The 21966-nt window shown below is 31.4% G+C and overlaps 1 protein-coding gene across 1 annotated transcript; it reads left to right on the top strand.

Moving 5' to 3' along the window:
- The first annotated feature begins 138 nt into the window (after positions 1-138).
- Positions 139-5325, top strand: LOC141482392 (nuclear apoptosis-inducing factor 1-like). The gene is made up of 5 exons (XM_074175541.1): positions 139-2002; positions 2232-2495; positions 4787-4858; positions 4990-5058; positions 5299-5325. The coding sequence occupies exons 1-5, from the start codon at positions 1862-1864 to the stop codon at positions 5323-5325; spliced, it is 573 nt and encodes a 190-aa protein (XP_074031642.1). The 5' UTR covers positions 139-1861.
- Positions 5326-21966: the final 16641 nt, after the last annotated feature.

The raw sequence follows: 21966 nt of genomic DNA, 5'->3' as shown, positions 1-21966 counted from the left end.
CTCTCTGAACTATATGGTTGATTTCTTACCATTTATGAATAATTTTTCATTTACAAAACTAACAAAAGTTTTTAGCCCTATCAAATGTTTTTGCTGTCAGTTAATAATATTATAATACCTAATACTTTGTTAAAAAAAGTTAACTATTGGTTCAAATTTAATGAAACACTTTTATGCATTTTTTCATTATTTTCTTCTTTGTAGAGTTCTACTACTCCTGCTTTGAGACCTCGAAGAACTTCTTCCAGAAAAAATAATTTGATGATTGATTCTCCCGAAAATAATGAAAAAGGCATTGTTGATACAAACCTGTTCAACATGAATCCCTCTACTATTAAACCTCCTTATAAAAGCAAACCAGACTACTGTTATTATTGCGAAACTATAGTGCAAAACTTCGTGAGACATATTCAGCGAAATTATTCGACGTAAATGGCAGTACAAGAAATACTCTCGAAACCCACCAAGAGTAAAAAGAGACGAAATTTACTGGATAAGCTTCGAAGAAAAGGAAACTTTTTGGCAAGCGGGTATAACAAAGGACGTTTTAAAGTAGCGAGGGAGTCATATATTCAAAATAAAATAACTTTACCATGTGACAATTGTTTGGGCTTTTTTTCGTAAAAAATTTTATACCGCCACAGAAAAAATGCAATATTAACAGTGCTATAAACAATACTCAGGGTGTCGGTCAAGCAAGAAGGGTTAATAATTCCAGAGTGGATTCGCGCCTTAAACAAAAAGTATTTCCGTACATGCGTGCCGATAAAATTTCACTAGAAGCTTAAAATGATTCACTAACCTGTGCATTTGGCTCAAGATATCTTAATACTCACCGAGAAAAGCACTTCATTGCTGTGACCTCACGTAAAATGGGAGAACTCGCCAAAGTTTTGATGGCGATGCGAAAACATGAACCTTCTATTACCAGCATGTTTTCTGCGCCCAGAATGCTTTGATTACTTTGTGGAAACAGCAAAACATATTGGAAAATACGATATTCAAAAAGAAACATATACTTCCCCCACTATTGCTATGAACATTGCAACATCATTGAAACAGTGTTGTGAAATCGCCATCGCCAATGCTTATAAAAAAAACTCCGACCACCTAACGATTTCTAGTGCAGAAACCGAGGCAAAGTTAAAAACCCTAGTTTTTCAATTCAAATCAAATTGGTGTTTCGAAGTTTCTACAACAGCAGCCAATAATTTACATCTTAATCGATGGAATAAAATAACAATAGTACCACTGGCAAGTGACCTGAAATTGCTAAAACAACATTTATTAAATGTGGCTGAGAAGTCACTGAATGATTTAAAAGAAAATAACAATCCATCTGCGTTTGATACTCAGATGGAATCTGTATACTGTCGAGTTATATTGTTAAACAGGAAACGCTCAGGTGAACTACAAAGGATGTTCTTGGATACTGACCTGAATAAGTGTACAGAAAAAACAGAATACGAAGAATTTAATAAAGTTGTATCTTCTGCAGAACAAATTTTGTTGAAAACAATAAAAAGGTGGTTATAAAAGGAAAGAGAGGTGCCTGTCTTACGACCGATTTCATAATCAATATCTAAAGTCCACTTTACCGAAAGGAGACTTTACACTAAAGTCCCCTTTAAAGTAGCTGTTGCCGTCATTTGGTTTCATAATTAATATTAAAGTGCCCTTTCCATAAAGTATCTTTTAAGTAATTTTTAAGATGTTGGTTAACCTGGAATTCATGGATTTTGACAAGATTTGTCATATTTGGCGAGTATTTAAGTTCCGTGTTTGAATAAGTAAGGTTAAGAGTTGTGGTGTTTGATGTTTTTGTTATTTGTATTTGTGAGGACGATTTATTTGGACAGAAATGGAAATGTTAAATAATAATAAGAAAGTTCGCTCGTCAAATTTTTCTCGGGAGGAAGAAATGAATTCAATGCAAGAAATTGAAAAATTCAAGCATATTTTAGAATGCAAAACTACTAATAAAGTAACTAATGCAGAAAAGGTATGTAGTATAAGTACAAGCAATTTTTTGTGTGTATTTTATTTATTGTGGAATACATGTTAATATAATCATAACACTAATTTTACTTCATCAAGGGTGAAGGGTGTGAGCTTGAAATAATAAATTAAAACTATATATATATATATATATATATATGTATATATATATATATTATATATATATATGTAGTTAGATACCTCAATATAAATAAATTTAAATATGATTTTAGGAAGAGGCATGGCGCAAAGTACTTTCCAGCTTCAACTCCAGAAATATACAAGTGAGAAGTATATCTCAGATTAAAGCAAAATTTGATCATCTGAAAACAAAAGCTAGAAAGGATATGGCGAAACAAAAATCATATATGACGGGAACAGGGGGTGGTACCGCAATAAAACTTGATTTAGATCCTGTAACAGAAGCAACCCTAAATATAATAAATATGAAAACGGTGGTGGGTTTGAATAACAGCTTGGATAGCGATTTCATAAATGTAATTATATTTTTTTATAACCAAATAATTTTGTTTTAACAGTTACCAAACTAAAATTTGGTTAATGGTTAAAAACATTATTTCTTTCATGATTTTATCTGTATTGGTTAGGGCAATACAATTAAATATTAATTCAAATTCAAATCAAATTTATTTATTCCATGGTAATATACAATTTGTTGTATGACATACATAATTAATAAATATCAATTATCTTGAATGAGTAACTTTCACCTAGACATTGAAATGCCTGTATTGTGATCTGTTACTCACCAAGATAAGAGCTCAGTAAGTACATTTTATAAAATAATAAAAAAATATGATAATATTTTAATAATTCATGGTAATACGATTAGTGAGAAAGAGAAAAAAATAAAATGAACATTTTTTTTTCAAACTCTGAGGAAACAAAAACAAAAAAAAAACAATATACAAATGGTATAGGAATTGCTATTCAATGTGTAAAATTCTTTTTTATTCCTTTCAGTATATGTCAAATTTTTGAGGGTTTTCGATTATGAATTGTTTGAGCTTTTGTTTGAATTTATTAATTCCTTTGATAATTTTCAATTCTACTGGGAGTATGTTGTATAATTTCGGACCATAATAAAACACGAATCTTTGTGTATGGCTTTCTTGTATAGAGGTATTTTGATATTTAAATTCTCGATTGCTCTAGTTCTTACCGTTATATGTGTTGAGTAATTACTAAATTTCGGGAACATCCATATTAGACACCGGTAACTGTATAATGATCTTACGTTTAGTAATTTAGTCTCTTGATATAAATGATCCGTTGAAAATCGTCTATTTTTTTTCAAAATTATTTTCAAAATTGAGTTCTGTGTTATTTGTAAGCTGTTAATGTGGTTGTCGAAAGTACCCCCCCATGATGTCATGCAATATCTTATAATGGATTCTGCCAAAGACTGATATATTAATAATAAGTTTTTTTTAGAAAGAATATCTCTGAGACTATAAAATTTACGCATGAGTAGCCTCATCCTTTGTATTACATATGAAATTTGTTTGTCCCATCTCATATGTTGATCAATAACAACACCCAAATATTTAATGGATACAGTTTTTTCTATTATCGGGCATTTACAATTGTAATTTTTTGTGCAGGTCATTTTGTGTAATTTCAGTTCATTAATATGCGGCTGATCATCTGAATTTAGTGAAAAAGCCATAAATTTTGTTTTATTCACATTTAGACTCAATAGATTATTATTCAGCCAAAGAAGAATTTTTCTCACATTGATTTCAGCAGTTTCATAGACTGTATCCCAACTTTCACCAGTAAAGATCAAGGCCGTATCATCAGCATAACACACTATATGACCGTGAAATTCATTAATTTGTGTAATTGCGTTTATGTAAACAAGAAAAAGAATCGGGCCAAGTACTGTACCCTGGGGTATACCAACATTGATTTGTAATGTTGTACTGAGCTTGCTACCAATTTTAACAGTTTGAGTCCGTTCTTTTAAATAATTCTGCATTAGTTGCAGAGCATGACCTCTAATACCATAATTACACAATTTTTGGAGTAGAATTTCATGTGACACAGTATCGAACGCCTTTGCCAAGTCCATAAATACCGCAAGACATTTCGAAGACTTGTCCAAGGCCCCTACTGTTTGTTCTACGAAGTCGAGCACGGCATTTTCTGTATTCGATTTGTTTATGAACCCGAATTGTTGTTGTATTATTACCTGATGTTTACTAAAGAAATCCATTATTCGATTTTTGACAGATTGCTCGAATAGTTTCGCAAAATTATTGATGACAGAAATTGGTCGGTAATTGCATATTTCACTTCGACTTCCAGATTTAAAGACTGGAGTTATTCTACTAACTTTCCACTGAGACGGTACATTACCCTTTTTGTAACACAAGTTAATCAAATGAACTAGTGGTTTCAATAGGTATTGATGTATATGTTTTATCAGTTTGCTAGTTATTTCGTCAGGACCTGGTGCACTATAGTTTTTTAACTTAGAAATTAGACATATTATTTCATTTCCTGTCACTGGTTCGAAAAATAAGGAGGATGCTACCTTGGTATCATTTAAAAAGTTTTTGGGTAGGTCACATTTTTCAATTTTTTTTGCCATGTTTGCACCTACACTATGAAAAAAGTTATTGAACAGATTAGCTTTTTCTTCATTACAACTTACGGTTTCACCATTTCCTTTATTGATTGTTGTGCTTTCTACATTATTTCTATTTGCATCTATGTTTGTGATATCTTTGATTATTTTCCAAGTTTCTTTGTGATATTATAGGATCTTGGAATGGATGCATCATCTTCAGTGTTAAAGGAAGAACTTCTAAAAGAATATCTTCAACAATTTGTTGTGAGTAAATATACCGTTTTTTAAATGATAATATATTAGTAACCTGTTTATAGTTGTCAAGATAAATTTGTTATTTTTTCTCTTGGGAACATACTTGTATAATATTAATTATTCTGAATACATTATTACAGGATTCAGAAATGACAATAATTGCAGCAGGAAAAGCGAAAGATGAAATGTCAGAGATTTCTACGCAATCAGTAAGTTATAGATTTTTTTCACTACTAATCCATAGTTCGGAAAGACCTTTTATTTTGAATTGAAGGGTTTATATATTTAGGAGTGGTTAATTTTTGGGAAAGAAATTTTTTGGCTTTCTACTACTCCTTCTTGATACAAAAAAATGTGGGAATCTTCCAAAGAAAGGAAGGAAGTAATCAATTTGAAAATAAGTAACTCTATACGTGGATGTGTACATCATGCAAAGAAACAACTTTCAGATACAAACTGGAAGGAAGTCCTCCTGAACCAGTTATTTTCATATAAACATTGAATTACATTACAAAGTATCTTCTGTATAATTCAGTATTCATATAAAAGTATTTGTTTCGAAAGAATTTTTTTCTACCGTGTAATTCAATGTTCATATGAAAGTAGCTATTTCAGGAGGGCTGCCTTCCAGTATGTGCCTGAAAATTGTTTCTTCGCATGATCTACACATCTATGTATAGAGTTACTTATTTTCAAATTGATTACTTCCTTCCTTTTTTTAGAAGATACCTACATTTTTTTTGTATCATGATGGAGTAGTAGAAAGCCAAAAACTTTTTTTCCCAAACCTTTTAATTTGCTATGCTGATTAAAGCTTATATTTAAGTTAGGACCTCAAAAAATGTAATACTACATTTGCTTTTAGATAGTGCCTGAATTTACTGAAGAAATTGTATTGGAGGAGAACCAGATATCACCTCCTAGATCAGTGACACCCTTGGGGAGCATGTCTAGTAAAGAAGTGAGTTTTGAATTGTATGTGGTACAGTTATAATTTTTATTATATAACTCTTGTCTGTTCCCAGCAAACGCATATTAAGAAAAAAATCGATTGGAGTAGTTATGCACCTAATAATTTAAAAAGAAAAGCCAACGGAAAACTACACCCAACCAAAATAAACCCGTTATATAATGCAAAAAAAGATTATTATAAAAAGAAAAAGGAGCTTCTTGAAAAAACGGTAGAAGCAGAGGAGAAGGAGAGAGCAAGGAGAAGGGAGAGAGAAGAAGAAGAACATTTAAAAAAAATGACTTTATTGGATTTAGAAATAAAATTAAAATAAAAAAAAAAAAATAAATAAATTGAATGTTTCATAAAACTGATTTTTAATTATTATTAGTATTTACAATCTAGCAAAATGTTCATTAATTATCAAATTCCTTATATTTTCTGCTATATTTGGATTATTTTCCATGGGGGGGTAATACATCCTCATCGTCTTCCTCTATTTCATCTTCTTCAGTAAAGTTATCATTCATATCAATTGCAATGTTATGAAGAACTGCAGTTGCGACTATTACCGCCATTGTGGTTTCTAGTTTTAGTCTCATGCCAAACCTCAAAACGGGAAATCGTCTTTTCCATAAACCGTATTGACGCTCTACTACATTTCGAGTCCTTATTATAGACTCATTGTATAAATTTTCAGCAGGTGTTCTAGTTTGTTGTAACTCAGTCATAAGATATGGCTTTAGAGAATATCCACTGTCACCAATTAGCATATACTGACCAAATACACCATTTTCAAATTTTTGCTTTAAACTGCTATTATTAAAAATTGTTTGGTCATGCACCGATCCTGGCCATCTCACAACAATATCTCTCATTTTCAATTTAGCATCGCTTACTGTCTAAACATTTAACGCAAAATAAGATTTTCTACATCTGAATATTTCTGCATCATTTCCACCGGGAGAATCAATTTTAACTAATGTGCAATCAATTGCTCTAATGGTCTTGGGAAATGAAGCTATTTCATAAAATTTTTCAACTGCTTCTTCCAATTCTCTTTTATTTTCATACAGGCGAATGTGTTGTCGGGCTAGTGAGGCAATAGCAATAGACACCTTTTTGATAATCCTGCTAGCTGAACTTCTAGACACTCCCATAAAATCTGATACGATTATTTGCATATTTCCTGATGCGTAGAATCTTAAAGTCAACAGTAATTGTTGTAATGGTTTAATGCACCCACCTCTAAAAAAATAAATTAATTTTTTTATAATTCTGTTATTATTAAAAATTTTACAACTTACTTATTAGTAGGTAACTCAATTTGCTCTTCTATTTCATCTAGTAGATACAAAAAAGTTTGTTTTTTTAAGCGAAAACGTTGGTAAAAGTCAAGCTCATCATATTTTTCGAAGCAGCCTGTTCTTTTCCTATACACTTTTGGTTTTCTAGTATAAATAAATTCTTCATCAGATGAACTTGAGCTAGACGTTTCAAAATTATTCATATTTATATGATTATTATGGCTAAACGAACACAAATCTAGCAAACGTAGCGAGTAGCACAACAAATAACAATTATTAAAATTGAGGTTATGTTGTAGTTAAATGACACTTTAGCGAGTCGAAGTTGAGAAATCGACACTTTAACTTTGAAGGACGTTTTTGGCTTAAAGGACACTTTAACTTGGTTATGAAATCAAAAATATTTATTAAAGTATCATTTAAAGTTAAAGTAACCTTTATGTTTCTTTATGAAATCGGCCGTTATTTATGTCCCTAAAGATAATGTATATCTATTCGCTAGAGGAAATTCTACGAATTAATTCATTAGTTACAAAACTTTGAATAAATATGCAAAAAATTGCGGGGCCAAAAACCCATCTTTAATAACATCAACACGTTTGCGAAAACACCTTGCTACACTTTCCCAACTTTTCAATTTATCCGATCAAGAAATTGAACAATTGACCACCTTCGTGGGACATACACCTGGAGTTCATAGAAATTCATATAGGTTACCCGATGATGTATTTCAGACGGCCAAGATCTCCAAATTATTATTGATTATGGAAAAGAGTGGTGCAAACCAATTACAAGGAAAGTCATTGGATGAAATTGACATTAATATGGAACAAAACTTATTAAGTGATCAGGAGGAAAGTGAAAGCAGCGATACAGATGATGAATGTCTACCCCAAAACTCTTCAACCTCTATTGTAAAAATATTTCTGATGTCACATCATTAGTATTGCCTAAAAAAAGAAAACAGCGCACACTTGTTCCGTGGACTAGCAAACAAAAAGAAATTGTTAGAGCGTTTTTTAAAGCTCATATCAGAACAAAAACTCCTCCTAAACGTATAGAATGTGAACAGCTTAAAGAACAATATAAATATTTACTTGAAAACAAAAATTGGCTCAAAATCAAAGTGTTTATACAAAATGAATATATTCGAAAACAAAAATAACAAACGAATATTGCATATAAAAAGACATGAAGGTTTATTTTACTTTTGTGTAAGCTGTGTTTTAGTTAATTAGTATATTAGGTCAATTATCTTGATATCTGAAAATACTCAAATGAAGTGAAAAATAAATTGGTTTTTTAATTTGATTATATTTTATTAAATCAAATTGGGGAGGGAGCGTCTTTATTTAAATAAAATATGGCATTGAAAAATATTAATACGAGAGTAAAATGTTTATATTTTCTGGTTTTTACATCAAAATAAAAAAGAATTATGTAGAAAAATATAACACTAATAAATTGTAACACAACACATGATGGCAATAGGCACAATCACATTTCATTATTTAAAATCAAGCAACATATACAAACCTTTAATTTTATTGTAAGTAAATTTTTCGGGAAAACATTAATTATTCCTGTTGTACCCTTTATAATAAGTATCAGAAAATGAATTATTATTTCAATAAAAAAGAAAATGTTAGCAAAATTTCTCTTCATATAGTTTTTAAGAAATGTGTATACAAATCAACTTTAAAAACATGTCATGATATGGGCCACCATTCAGTGCAGAATGAAAATCTAACTAGGAAGTAGTAAAATTATCGGAAAGTGTTAAAATTGTCAAAATTAATTGTTTCAGGTCACAAACCTCATAATGGCACTGAAACAACATATTTGAATTTGGCAACGTTGCATGGAAGTAATAGTGTATAATATACACCAACAAGGGCTCAACAAAATTATAACTATGTAAAGAGTTAATAAGGTGTGTAAATTATAAAATATGGTGTATATTAGAAAATTGTTATTTTTCAACTCTGAAACGATTTTCTGGTAGTTTTTTTCCTGTCAATAAGTATACGTTGTCTATTTTAATGTTGTAGCATGATTTCGGGAGGACGCAATAAGGATGGGTTGTGAACGGATGCACTAATGGTAGCAGTATTTTATATATATATATATATATATATATATATATATATATATATACATATACATATATATATATATATATATATATATATATATATATATATATATATATATATATATATACATATATATATATATATATATATATATATATATATATATATATATATATATATATATATATATATATATATTTTGTTATGATAAGTTTTTTTTATAAGATTATTCTGTTTTCAAAGTTAAAGATTTTCATATTTTAATTAGTTAATGCCTTTACTGAAAACAGTAAAGACATTAATACAACATAATAACATACAATAAAACAGATTTACACTACAAATTAATAACAAAAATTCAATTAACACTGACATTAGGAATTTTATCTGAAAAATGGTAAGAACACTCAGTACATGATTTGGATGCAACTGAAGAGTAGCCAATCAGATTGATAAATTGAAAAGGAGGTGTTAACTTCTGAAAAATGATGAATTTTGGATTCAAAATTAGAAAAATTCAAAACAAAATGTGATGAAATGTAATCAAAATTATTCATTATTAGTATTAGTGAAAATTGGGTAACAGAAATCTTAGATATAATATGTGTGAATAGTGAAAAGTGTCAAAATTGAAGAAATTTCAAAATTATAGTCATGAAGAGTAGCAGGCAGGAAAATTTTGTCTGGTTGCCAGGGGTGAATCAATAAGGAGAGCAGAGAGAAGCTTTTGAATTGTCCGGACGCGAATTTTTTTAAAGAGCTGTTAGAAATAAAAAGGGAAAAGAAAGAGAAAAGGCCGTTTTGCATGTTCTTATCAATATAAAACCATCAATAGAAGCCAGAGTATAAATAATAATAACGAGAAAGGATACTTACTGGAGATTTTAGAGTGTCTGGAAGAATTCAAAATTCCAATCAGGGGAAAACCAATCCAGGGAAGCTGTACCAGTTTTGAGGTATTACAATATCATTTATAATTCCCAATCCATAAGAAGAATACATTTTTGAAAATCTTGAACAATTCATAACCTCCAAATCGAATCAAAAGTTTTCCAGTCACAAGGAACTTCCAGTGTGAAAATCACAACTTCTGAACTTTTATTTATCAACGAACTTCATCATTTTATTTATAAGAACTATTATTGGATTTAATATTAGTAAAATTTGAAAAATTCACTGACATTTAGCACAGATATTTTTAGAATCGTTTCCCACGCACGAACCACAGACATCTTAAGTTTTCAAGTAACTAATTTGCCGTTACACGTAAATTTAACCGCACGGAACACAATTCTAAGAATACTTTCGAAGTTGCGAATGAGAGATGATAATGATGTAAATCATTATTATTTCTTTCAGACTGTGTTCGTCAAAAACATTGATGGCGGAAATGCCAAAGATCACACTAATCGGTCTTTGCGGAGAATCTTCACTAACGGCTTAGGAAGACAGTGTTCCTGGTTTAAAATCAAGGAATTGCAGTCTATCAGAATATTAATAGGTAACTATGAAGCATATATAATTGTTTTTCTCAGCACACTTGTTGATATTGTATGAAATCCAACTTGTTTTTTCAAAAATAAAAAATATTATTCCAGGTGTGATAATTTCTAAGTATTTATCCTTATCAGAGAGTGATGTGTATATGCATATTTCAGAATGGTTTCATCTCAGTAAATTGAGACATCAAAGGGAAAAATCAGAGCCCACCGTGTCTTGATAAATATACTTATTTTTGAATGTGCTGTAGAACTTTAAGAATGAAAAGTTCAATATTGTTTTTTATTTTTGAATTTGCTGTAGAACTTTAAGAATGAAAAGTTCAATTTTAAGTTTTATTCGATAAACATTTTTATTTTGGATAAAAAAATATGAAAAACAACTCTATTTTATTTTATTGATGAAGTGTTCTTGGTGATTCCATGAAATCATCAGTCAGATCATAGAATTATTCGACTGATTAAAAAATACCATATCTCCATATTAATCTTACAAAGCGAAAGTTACCAACTTTCCTGGATGACTTTTATTTGGACAAGTTCCTCAAGAACACTACTGCAAGTGGTTCCTAATTTATTTATAATAAGAATGGATAGGCGTTTGATATGATCACTACATTGAAGTTCTCCTGTTAGATTTTTGGAAGCAATTGTAATAGGTCCTTCGAGTAAGATGAACAAATATCTCAATTTAATCAGTCTCAGTATTACCAGGAAGATTTCGTTTGATTATACATGTTACATAATAAATCGATTGAGGCTTTCGCAGCCGAAATTTTCAGTGTTTTATCTTCAATCTGGTTTGAAGACCGTCGTAATATGGAATTGCATCCTAAAGTTTCGCCAGCACGAGTGGCTGGCTTCTTCAGAGGTTTACTCATCTTGAAGTTTGAGTCATCGGTGAAACTTCAAGATGAATAAACCTCTGAAGAAGCCAGCCACTCGTGCTGGCGAAATGTTAGGATGCAATTCCAAATTACAACGGCCTTCAAACCCGATTGAAGATGGAAACACTGTTACATAATATTTTGGAATGTTAAGTATCAGATACATGCAGTTGATACGACGACGATACAGAACATATGATATTTGTTACATAACATTTTGATGAAACTGTTACATATCAGATACATGAAGTTGTTATTGCATTGTAGAGCACAGGTGTGTTACATGTGGGTTACCAGCTGCATAACGTGTTCTCTGGAAAAGCGTTGATTTTATGTAATATTTATATGTTTGTGTTCACTGGGTTTCAACTCTTGATTTCCCTAACACCAAACTGAAGATGTCAACTGCATTTGAGAATCATGCATCGAGTGTAAGTCTTTTCAGTTAGATTTTAGGGTTATTGAGCTTTGTTGAAAAATGTTTCACTTTTACACACATTTTAAAGTAACAATAAAATTTTCCTTCAAGTGCAGAATTTAAATTGTCATGTCAATGAATATACAAACGGATTAATTGATTATAAGGTTGTTCAGATATTTTTTTTCAGATGAAATAAATCACATTTGCAATAACAGTGATGATTCCGTTAAAGATCCTGACTACTGGCCAGATAATAAATCAGTAATTCAAGATAATATTTCAAATTTCGACATTTGAAATATCAAAAGTAGCAATGTAGTATCTCAATAGTAATTAATGTGTCAGTACATGTTCCAAATGGTAACTATGGCAAATAATTCAATAAGCCGCCCTAAAAACTCCAATATTTATAACTGAATGCTCACAATTATATTCATTATGTTAATTATATTTTTACCTCATTCGAATTGTGATACTGCATACTTCTTGATTAACATTTTGAAAATAGTCCAGTGTTATTTCGTAGAAAATATTTCTCAATTTTTGTTCTGGATCATGAACCTCTTGAAGTTATAGATCATGAAGTCATAGAAAACACACATCTTACTGGTAATTATATTGTTTTATTTCTGATGTTAAGAAAAAGTACTCAAAAAGAACTGCTATAGAAAAGGATGTTATGAGTTGAATTATTAATAGTAAATAATCGTGCAAGTTGAGTTTCCAAACCTGTTTTTTTCCAGAGTGTGGAAGATCAGATATTTTAGATGACACTGACTACACAGCAGATATAGAATATAAACAAATGAATGTCTCTAATTCGTATTCAAAATCAAAAAACCATGTTTACATTACAGACATCTACAAAGTAAATATAAAACAGAAAATTTGGTTAATCAATTTTTGACACTAAAACAAAAAAGTGGATTGAGAGCAAAACTTATTATTGTAATTCGTCCAAAAAATGATCTGATGTACAATACGTGCAAAACATTCAATATGAACAATAATCTCATTGTTGTGAGAAGACCTATATGGAATGAAGAAAGGGATGCAACACACTTCAAGCCTTGTGCATATTGTGGTGGAATGTATTCCATATTATCTCCTGCCTGTCACTACAGATGTTGTGAAGCCAGTAAAATAAAGGGATCCAAAGATGTTCTAATCAATAGTAAGCGAAAAAGTATATTCATTACAACAGCTTGTTCAGTAATGAGGAATGAGGTTTTACCAGTCCTTCGAGAAGACGAAGTTAGAGAGACAATTTTGTCTAATGACCATATAATTGCCTCTTGGGAACCGAATGTACCAAAAATACAGATCACCTCATTTCGAGAAGATGATCAGAGCAAGATTAGGATGTGTAACTAAAATGTATTTTACCCGCGATCGCTCTCGTTGTTAGATTTGATCTAACATTTTGATATTTTCCCCGGTTACAAAGTCACGAGAGGTCATTTGGCAACAAGGCATTGGGAATGCCACGCCCACGCGAGTGGTTGGCTTGGTCGAAATATACCATTATATGTCTTTCAAGATGTCTTATGAAGAGGAACAAAGATGACTATTGGCATTATGGGAGGTTTCAGAGCTGGATGACAATTCGCCGAGTGTGATATGTGACGTTTCAGATGAAGACGCATTATCCGAACATAGTGAGCATGAAACCGACACGGAGCAGTCTGATCTTGAAGAGTTATCAGAAAGTTCTGACCATGTAGAAACCATTTGTACCACTGAAGTTGCTTCATTTCTATCAAAAGATGGTGAAACAAAGTGGCTGAAACACAAAACTAGAGTAAATTCAAAAGCGCGCTCTAAAAACATTGTTACCAAATTACCCGGAGTCAAAAATATCGCCAAATATTCAAAAACCAGCATAGATACTTTCAAGTTGTTTTTTTCCGATGAAATAATCAGCCATATTGTTGAATGCACTAATATGCAACTTGAAATAATGAGGGAATCATATCAACGCGATAAAGATTATTTGCCTACCGATTTTGATGAAATAAATTCATTTATAGGGGTACTTGATTTAGCAGGAGTTAAACGAGCTCAACATTTGAATACAGATGAATTGTGGAAAACTGATGGTACCGCCCCAGAGTTTTTTGCAGCGGTTTTATCTGAGCGTCGCTTTCATACTCTTATCCAGGCAATTCGATTTGATGACAAAACTACGAGAGAAGAAAGAGCAAAAGATGATAATTTGGCACCTGTACGTTACTTGTTCGATTCATTTGTGGAAAAATGTATCCAAAATTACAGTGTTGGTGAATATTTAACCATAGACGAAATGCTGGAAGCATTCAAAGGTTGCTGCCGTTTCAGGCAATATATTGCCAATAAACCGGCAAAATACGGTATTGAGATTTATGCGGCTGTAGATGCTCGAATGTTCTACACACATAATCTGGAAGTTTATGCTGGAAAACAACCAAATGGGCCTTACCAGTTACCCAACGATGCAGCAGGTGTTGTCAAACGACTTTTGAAACATTGTAGTGGAAGCGACAGAAACGTTACAGTTGGTAATTACTTCACATCAATCCCTCTAGCAAACGATCTTCTAGAACATCATAAAGTTACTTTGGAGGGAACCCTAAGGAAGAATAAAAGGGAAATTCCACCCATATTTCTCAATACTAAAATTCGTAAGGAAAAAAGTAGTATGTTCGCGTATGGACAAAATTCAAACCGCTGTATGCTGATATCTTATATACCAAAGCGCCATAAAAATGTTTTGATGTTGTCAACCTTCCATGATGACGATGAAATTGATTTGGATACAGGAGATCAACAAAAACCTGCGGTAATTACCTTCTATAATCTTACTAAGGGGGCTGTCGACGTAGTTGATATAATGAAAACAGAATATTGTGTAACAGGTGGCCATTAACACTATTTTGCTCCTTGTTGAACATTGGGGGCATAAATTCCCAAATAATTTATACCGCTAATACAAACAAAAAAATTCCACGACGTGTTTTTCTCACAGAATTGGCCAAACAACTAACCAAATCCCACTTACTAAAGCGAGCCAGAATACAAACTCTTTCAATTCCGTTACGTCAAAAAATTAAAAATGTCCTTGGTAAGCATGAAACTGCTGGTGGTAACAAAAGAGACGTGCTGGCAGTAGAACCAGGACCTAACCCCAGATGTTATTTTTGTCCTCTACGGAAAAATAGGTTTACAAACCATCATTGCAACGTGTGCTCGAAGCCTATTTGTAAGGAACATACTGGATCAACAATAATGTCATGCCAAGGATGTGTTGTACTGCAAGATGAGTAGAAGTGAGAACTGCGAAGCTGACACCATTTCCTATGAAATTTGCTTTTCGGAATGGATTTATATATTTTCTATTATATTCATATTGCAGAAATTCCTTTAAATGAATATCTTTTCTCAATATGCCCAGAATAATATAATTTCCCCATCCTTATCCAATTAATAGTCAAAAATAGATTTATTTATTTGAAATCGCTTTATTTGTCAGTAGCTTATGATAAATTCGGAATGTTAGATAAAATCTAACACGCAAGTAACGACGTAATATTTCGTAACGCAAGTGATCGCGGGTTAACAATGAAAAAAATAGCAAATTTTTTTCCAGAGTACTATGACTCAGTAATAAGTGGTATTAATGTGTCAAATGTGCCAACTGAATGAGGAAACAGAAAAATATGGAAACAAACACTGTATTTTCTCTTGGCAGCCATATGAAAAAAATTACATTTTATCTTTCGTCAAAATGTATAAAGAGGAAAGAGACAAAATGATGTTTAAGATTTTCTGCAATGTTTACAGAAAGGGTTACAAAATGGTATCTATAAAACCGTTGAGGATAATAAGCTTGAAAGGAAAAAGTTATAGAGCTGCCTTATTCAGATGACAATAGTGCTTCAAAGAATTTCTTAGATAGAAGAAGAGCTGGAAATTGAAACGAGTAAAAATTTATGACTATTCAAGGTACTAACGTTTGAGAGATGATAACGAAATACTGGAGAACATATCGGCTGAAGAGATCAATCGAAATAAAAAGTTTGTTCGATGTTTAATACAAGGAAAACTCAGTAGGGGAGTTTCAATTGAATATATCAATGCAAAATCCTTATTTGTTTGGTTTGCCAGGGAAGGATAGGTACAAACATCTTGACGCTACACGACTTTTGAATAAGCACTAAATACTATGTGCTGCTAGAAAACCTCAAACTCCGCGTAAAACTGAACTGAGAAAGCACTTGGCAACAAAGTGTGACACAGTGAACTTGGGAAATATTGAACTGAAAGATATAGCTGAGTACTTGGGCCATCATGAAAAAATTCATCTCGAATATTATAAACTGCCTAATGCTACCAAAGATATAATGAGAATGTCTAATCTGCTAGAATATGCACAAGGAAGTATGAACCATTTACTCAATGAATTCTCTACTGGTGGCAGTTCCATTGAATATGAACATATATATATATATATATATATATATATATATATATATATATATATATATATATATATAGCTAAAGAATCGCCAAAGAATGCACAAACCAAAATTTTTCAAAGGAATCAGCACCAGGTGAGAATTATTCGATACATAAGGTCACTATTCATTATGATCATATTATTTAATTGAAATTGAAGAATAATTTCAATTTTGAATATAATAATTCTTTGGAATATTTTTGAATACATAACACATTTTCCAAAAACTAAAATTATACTTATAACAGATGTTATGCACAATAAATAATTATCTTTATTAACTCCATTTCTAGAATGCAGGGCAACACCAAATTATCCTGGAGTAATGAAGAAAAATAATGTGTTGGAAATTTATTCAAGCCTTACATGGAACATTTTCCTGACATCTCTTGACTCTGTCATGATATTACCAGTAATGAAGTCTTGAAAAGAAGAAGCGCCACACAATTGAAAGCATTTGTGGCCAATCGTATAGAGAAGAAAAAACGATCTCTCAGTCCAAACATATCTGCAAAAGGTATCATAAATCACTATTTCTAGTTCATGAATTATTAAACTATAAATTTATTTCATATTCCTGCCTATTTGTATGCAACACATCCCAGTATACCAAAGTTGCATTGATCTTGATAGCGAATGAGTCGGTATATTAGTAATAAATAAGCTTTGTTTTATAAAGTTTACGATTTCTTATTTATGTTCTGAAGATAATGTTATGTTTTGTACCTAAATGATAATTACTTTTTGTTTCTGAATTATGTTCTAAAAAAATGATTTCAGGTAAAGGTGGTTTTGATTTGATGACAATATGCTCATTTTATAATGAATAAATGTTTAATTTGTAATAATAGTATTTATAATTACCTATTTCCCTAATATATAAAATGAATTATGACATAACATTAATTCAGTACATAATAATATACATGGGTAAAATTAACCCGGCCACAACGACTAAGTTCTGTTTAGTAGGCACAATGACGCCGGGTTAATACAATTATGAACAAACAAGAAACAGCTCCGGCAATGATAACAGGAAGAGAGGTAAAAGAACTAGCAATTATTCAAGGGATATTTCAGGCGAAAAATATGCAACAAGTGTGTTTATACCAATACTATATAATTTCCACGGTGAAGTTGAAGAAATTAAAATAGCACATTTTCAAATCGCTGCCAAACTGAAAGTACAATTACTCAGTGAGATGAATAAAAGAGTTGACGCACGGTTTGCGGTTTTCGGTGACGAAAAAAATAATACAGGATTGGTACTTCTTGATTTCAGTAGAGCGTTCGATACTATTAACTTCGATTTAATGTTATTAATTCTTGGCTCTCTAAAAATGCTATATCACTAATCAGATCGTATCTCACCAACCGTCAACAAAAGGTTACCATAGAAGGAAACAGCTCACAATATTTGAAGTTGATATGTGGAGTGCCACAGGGCTCTATTTTGGGACCCCTTTTGTTTGCTATCTACACATGTCAACTTGCAAAATGTTTAAAATTTTGTAATATACATTTGTATGCAGACGATACCCGACGATTATAGCTTCTCACCTGAAATGATAGATAATGCGTGTACTCAAATCAATAGTGACTTAAAATTATTTGTGAAAAATGCCTCTGATCACTGCTTAAATATAAATTGTAGTAAATCCAATGTTATTGTTTTCGGACCAACAGGCCCTAGAAATGATATTTGCAAATCTGTGAAAGTAGTAGTAAATGATCATGTACTTGGGGTTGTCCCAGAAACCAAAAGCCTGGGCATCATTTTAGATAAGGACTTGACATTCGAAAGCCAGGTTAATCAGTTTATTCGGCGTGCATATTATTCACTAAAAATTATATATCGACACCGAAATTTCCTACCGATGAAGGTGAAGGCGAATTTGTGCGAATCATTAGTTTTATCTATATTCAATTATGCTGATGTTTTGTATGGTCCATGTTTAACCAACCAATTCAAGAAAAAGATACAAAAAGTTCTGCCTACGGTTAATTTTTGGTATAAGAAGAAGAGAATGAATATGACATAAACTGAAGGATACCGGCTGGTTGAATATGAACGACAGGAGAGTGTTACATGCTGCAACTTTGTTTCACAAAATAATTAATAGTTAAGTGCCGTCTTACTTACACCAGAAAATCACTTTTAGAACTGATGTGCATAATATTAATGTAAGGTATAAAGGCCGACTAACTCCGCCATCTTTTCGCACAGAGTTCTTTAGAAGGAGTTTCAGCTACCAGATCTGTGCAATTTATAATGACATTCCCGAGCCCATGAAACGAGATGACTTCAATCATTTTAATATCAATTTCAAACGATTCTTATTATCTTCAAACTATCTATTAATGACCCAATAGCTACCTACCTATTACAAATCTATAAATAGTCATAATATTTTAAGATATTCAAAAATTCTTTTTGTTTATTCCTTTGCGTACTAGGCGACATTTTTGAGGTTAAGTGGAAGAGCAATTGAATGATGACTTGCATCATGTGAATTGAACTTCGCCTTTTGTCTTCTTATAATAAATGAACTGTAGATGATTAATTTGATTTGAATGTATTAGAAGATAATAAAGACGGTATTATTATTATTATATATTCCAAAGATAAAATAAATTTTGTGAAGACAATAAAATTGATCAATAACATGTTATTGGATGAAACTGCCGCAACAATGAAAAAAAAAACACCTTCATCCAATGAACAAATGCAGACAGGTGAAAACGACGTATCTATTTTACGCTATCTTATATTTAATTTAAACTTTTTTTAGGCGAAACATTCAGTTTATAGAATAACCACTCAATGCAAGAAAATTATACAGCAAGTGATGGGGACACTCTTTCAGAAATTTCAAAGAATTTAAAAGAAAAAATGATGTACATACTCATCTTGAATTTTTCCAAGTTCGTTCTTGATGCAAAGAGCTGAGTAAACAGCTAAAACAGTTAAAACAGTTAAAAATTACCTAAACATTATTAAATATGATATTCAACAAAACTCAAATTTGTTTTGGAATAACATCTCCAATTTACGCAAGGCATCATCATTCCCTCAATCAATGTTTCTGGAAAACCATACCAGTATTTTAAGATACAGTTGATATTAACAAAATTAATATTGGATTAGTTGATGTCTTTGATGGTATCCATGACTTGAAACTCAATTATTCTTATGGATCTGATGGTATACCGACGGCATTGTTGAAGAGCTGTATCCGTCAGTTGACCTGGGCCTACAAAATAATAATTTCACAACGACATGGTTTCTGTTCAGGTCGATCTACCATGACAAATCTTATGACATATGAACACCATTTGTTACATGATTTGTAAAAAGGTAATCAAATATATTCTATATATACCCGTGCATAAAATAAAATATAAACTGGGCGATACTTATGTAGCCCAGTTCCATGGCTTTGTCGTCCAGTGAACCTAGCAGGTGCCGGCAAATTTTTACGGCAGTAAAAATTTCAATTTGAATACAGTTCTTCAAAATAATAAAAAATGGCCTCTTGCAAATTATTTTGCTCTTACAAGAGTACAACAGACACAAAGAATTCAATAACGTGAGACTAAAAAGTCACGGTCAATCCGGATCACTGTCAGTACGATGTATGAACCGGGGGCATGAGTGAGATGCGTGACTGTAGCAGGCAGCAAACATTTACTACGAAAACTTTTCTTTAGAAAATTTCATTTTCCATCTTTGATACAAAAAAAAATAGGTTCGGACAAAAATTACTCGAAATCCATAGAAAAGTGTGTTAAGAGGCAGCATGGCAGCAAAAATTTGAATTAACAAACACAAGTAATGCTGTCTCTTAACAAACTTTTCAATGTATCTTTTGACACCAAATTTTTTTGGTGTCAAAAGATGTAAAATAAAAGTTAATACAAAAAAGGGTTCTTGTAAATTTTTGTATTTTTGACTTTTTTCCCACTATTTCAGTTAAAGATATTAAAATGACCGCCATTTCAAAATTTTAATGCAATCAACTTGGTTTTTAAAATGTTAATAGATCTTTACTACCATGATATACATACTATGTTTCATCGGTTGGAAAACTTCGAGGAAAATACATATTTTGTAAGAAAAAAAACAGAATGGCGGATATCTGGTAAACGTCGCATTTAAAAAAAAAAAAGTTTTTGACTTTTTCCTTATTTTCACCCATAGAACTATTTCCGGTAGTTTGTCGGTGTATTTCAGATACACCCTATATATAGAAGGGTGGATTAAAAATAAACGAGATTACGTTTACATTTTTTTCTCTGAAACGATATAATTTGAAAAGTTAGAAAAAACGATGTAGAACAATTAATATATTTTTTAATTATTGTTTTTGAAAAAAAAATTAAAAAACATCTCTTTCATATTTGATCCATCCTAGTAATTATATAGAGTTTTATTTACCGATCATTTTTATATTCTGAGGCGCGTAGCGCCGAGGGATATTATGTGCGAGGTAAATAATAGCTTTCTCAGCCGAGGTATATATAGAATTTTTTTCACTACTAACATTGATATATTAACAATTTTGATTTTGGCATTAGTAATTTTCTAACAATTTGTTGAATATATCGGAATATCAAGTAGAGTGGAGCGTATTTCTAATCAGACTGGCTTTATTTATGTAAAAATTTGGCATGTGTCAAATGTTAATATGAATCTAGGAAATATCTCATTGCATTTTTGATATATTTCAATGTTCCACTTCTATCATCGCTTCTGTATGTTCAGAACTTAGAATTTCTCAATTCTGCATTATAGGGAGAAAAAAATTTCCATGGTTATATGATAACCCAAGGCAGCTATGAATTGTTGCATGTCAAATTGAAACGATACAGTTTCCATGTTGAATACGCGATGTCGATGATAAGCGCGCAACATCTACTTAGGTCATGAAAACGTTTGCCGGCGTTTCCATGACAACCAAACACTGTACAATGATTATTATTGCTGTCAGTTGGCCAAATGCGGTTTCAATTCAAATTTAGAATACATTTTGAAGAAGTTAAAAGATCTATATAAGTAAAACGTCAATTTAATTAATTGAAAAATGGGTGAAAATTCAAGTGATGATTTAGAGATGATGTGTACCCCGCCTGAAGTTAGAGTGGTGGCAGCTAGTACAAGTAGTGATTTATTGCCAGAAAAATCAAGGAGACTGTACATGGATGCATATAACCAACTGAAAACATGGTGTGAAGAAAGGAAAGTTGCTAAAGTAACAGAAAATGTTTTATTAGCGTGTTTCAAAGAGAAATCTGAAGGCAAAAAGGTATCGACATTGTGGGCAAATTATTCCATGCGAAAATCAACACCTGCAATACAAAAAAAATTGACATTTCAAAGTTTTTCAAACTTGTAGCATTTTCAAAACGAAAAAACAGTTATTATAAACCTAAGAAATTAAAAGTATTTACGAAGGAAGAAAT

Source organism: Leptinotarsa decemlineata, unplaced genomic scaffold (assembly GCF_025532065.1).
Source record: "Leptinotarsa decemlineata unplaced genomic scaffold, Ldec_3_MD MMD2_P_RNA_scaffold_14, whole genome shotgun sequence".
NCBI classification, from domain to species: Eukaryota; Metazoa; Arthropoda; class Insecta; order Coleoptera; family Chrysomelidae; genus Leptinotarsa; species Leptinotarsa decemlineata.
Note: the sequence above shows the minus strand (reverse complement) of the source record. Positions and strands in the feature narration are given on the sequence as shown.

Excerpts from the sequence above, each read along its gene's own strand:
- LOC141482392 (XM_074175541.1), top strand. The coding sequence starts at position 1,862 with ATGGAAATGTTAAATAATAATAAGAAAGTTCGCTCGTCAAATTTTTCT. Across the intron at positions 2,003-2,231 it reads AAGTAACTAATGCAGAAAAG|GAAGAGGCATGGCGCAAAGT; the intron begins GTATGTAGTATA and ends ATATGATTTTAG. Across the intron at positions 5,059-5,298 it reads CAGAGATTTCTACGCAATCA|ATACAAACTGGAAGGAAGTC; the intron begins GTAAGTTATAGA and ends AACAACTTTCAG.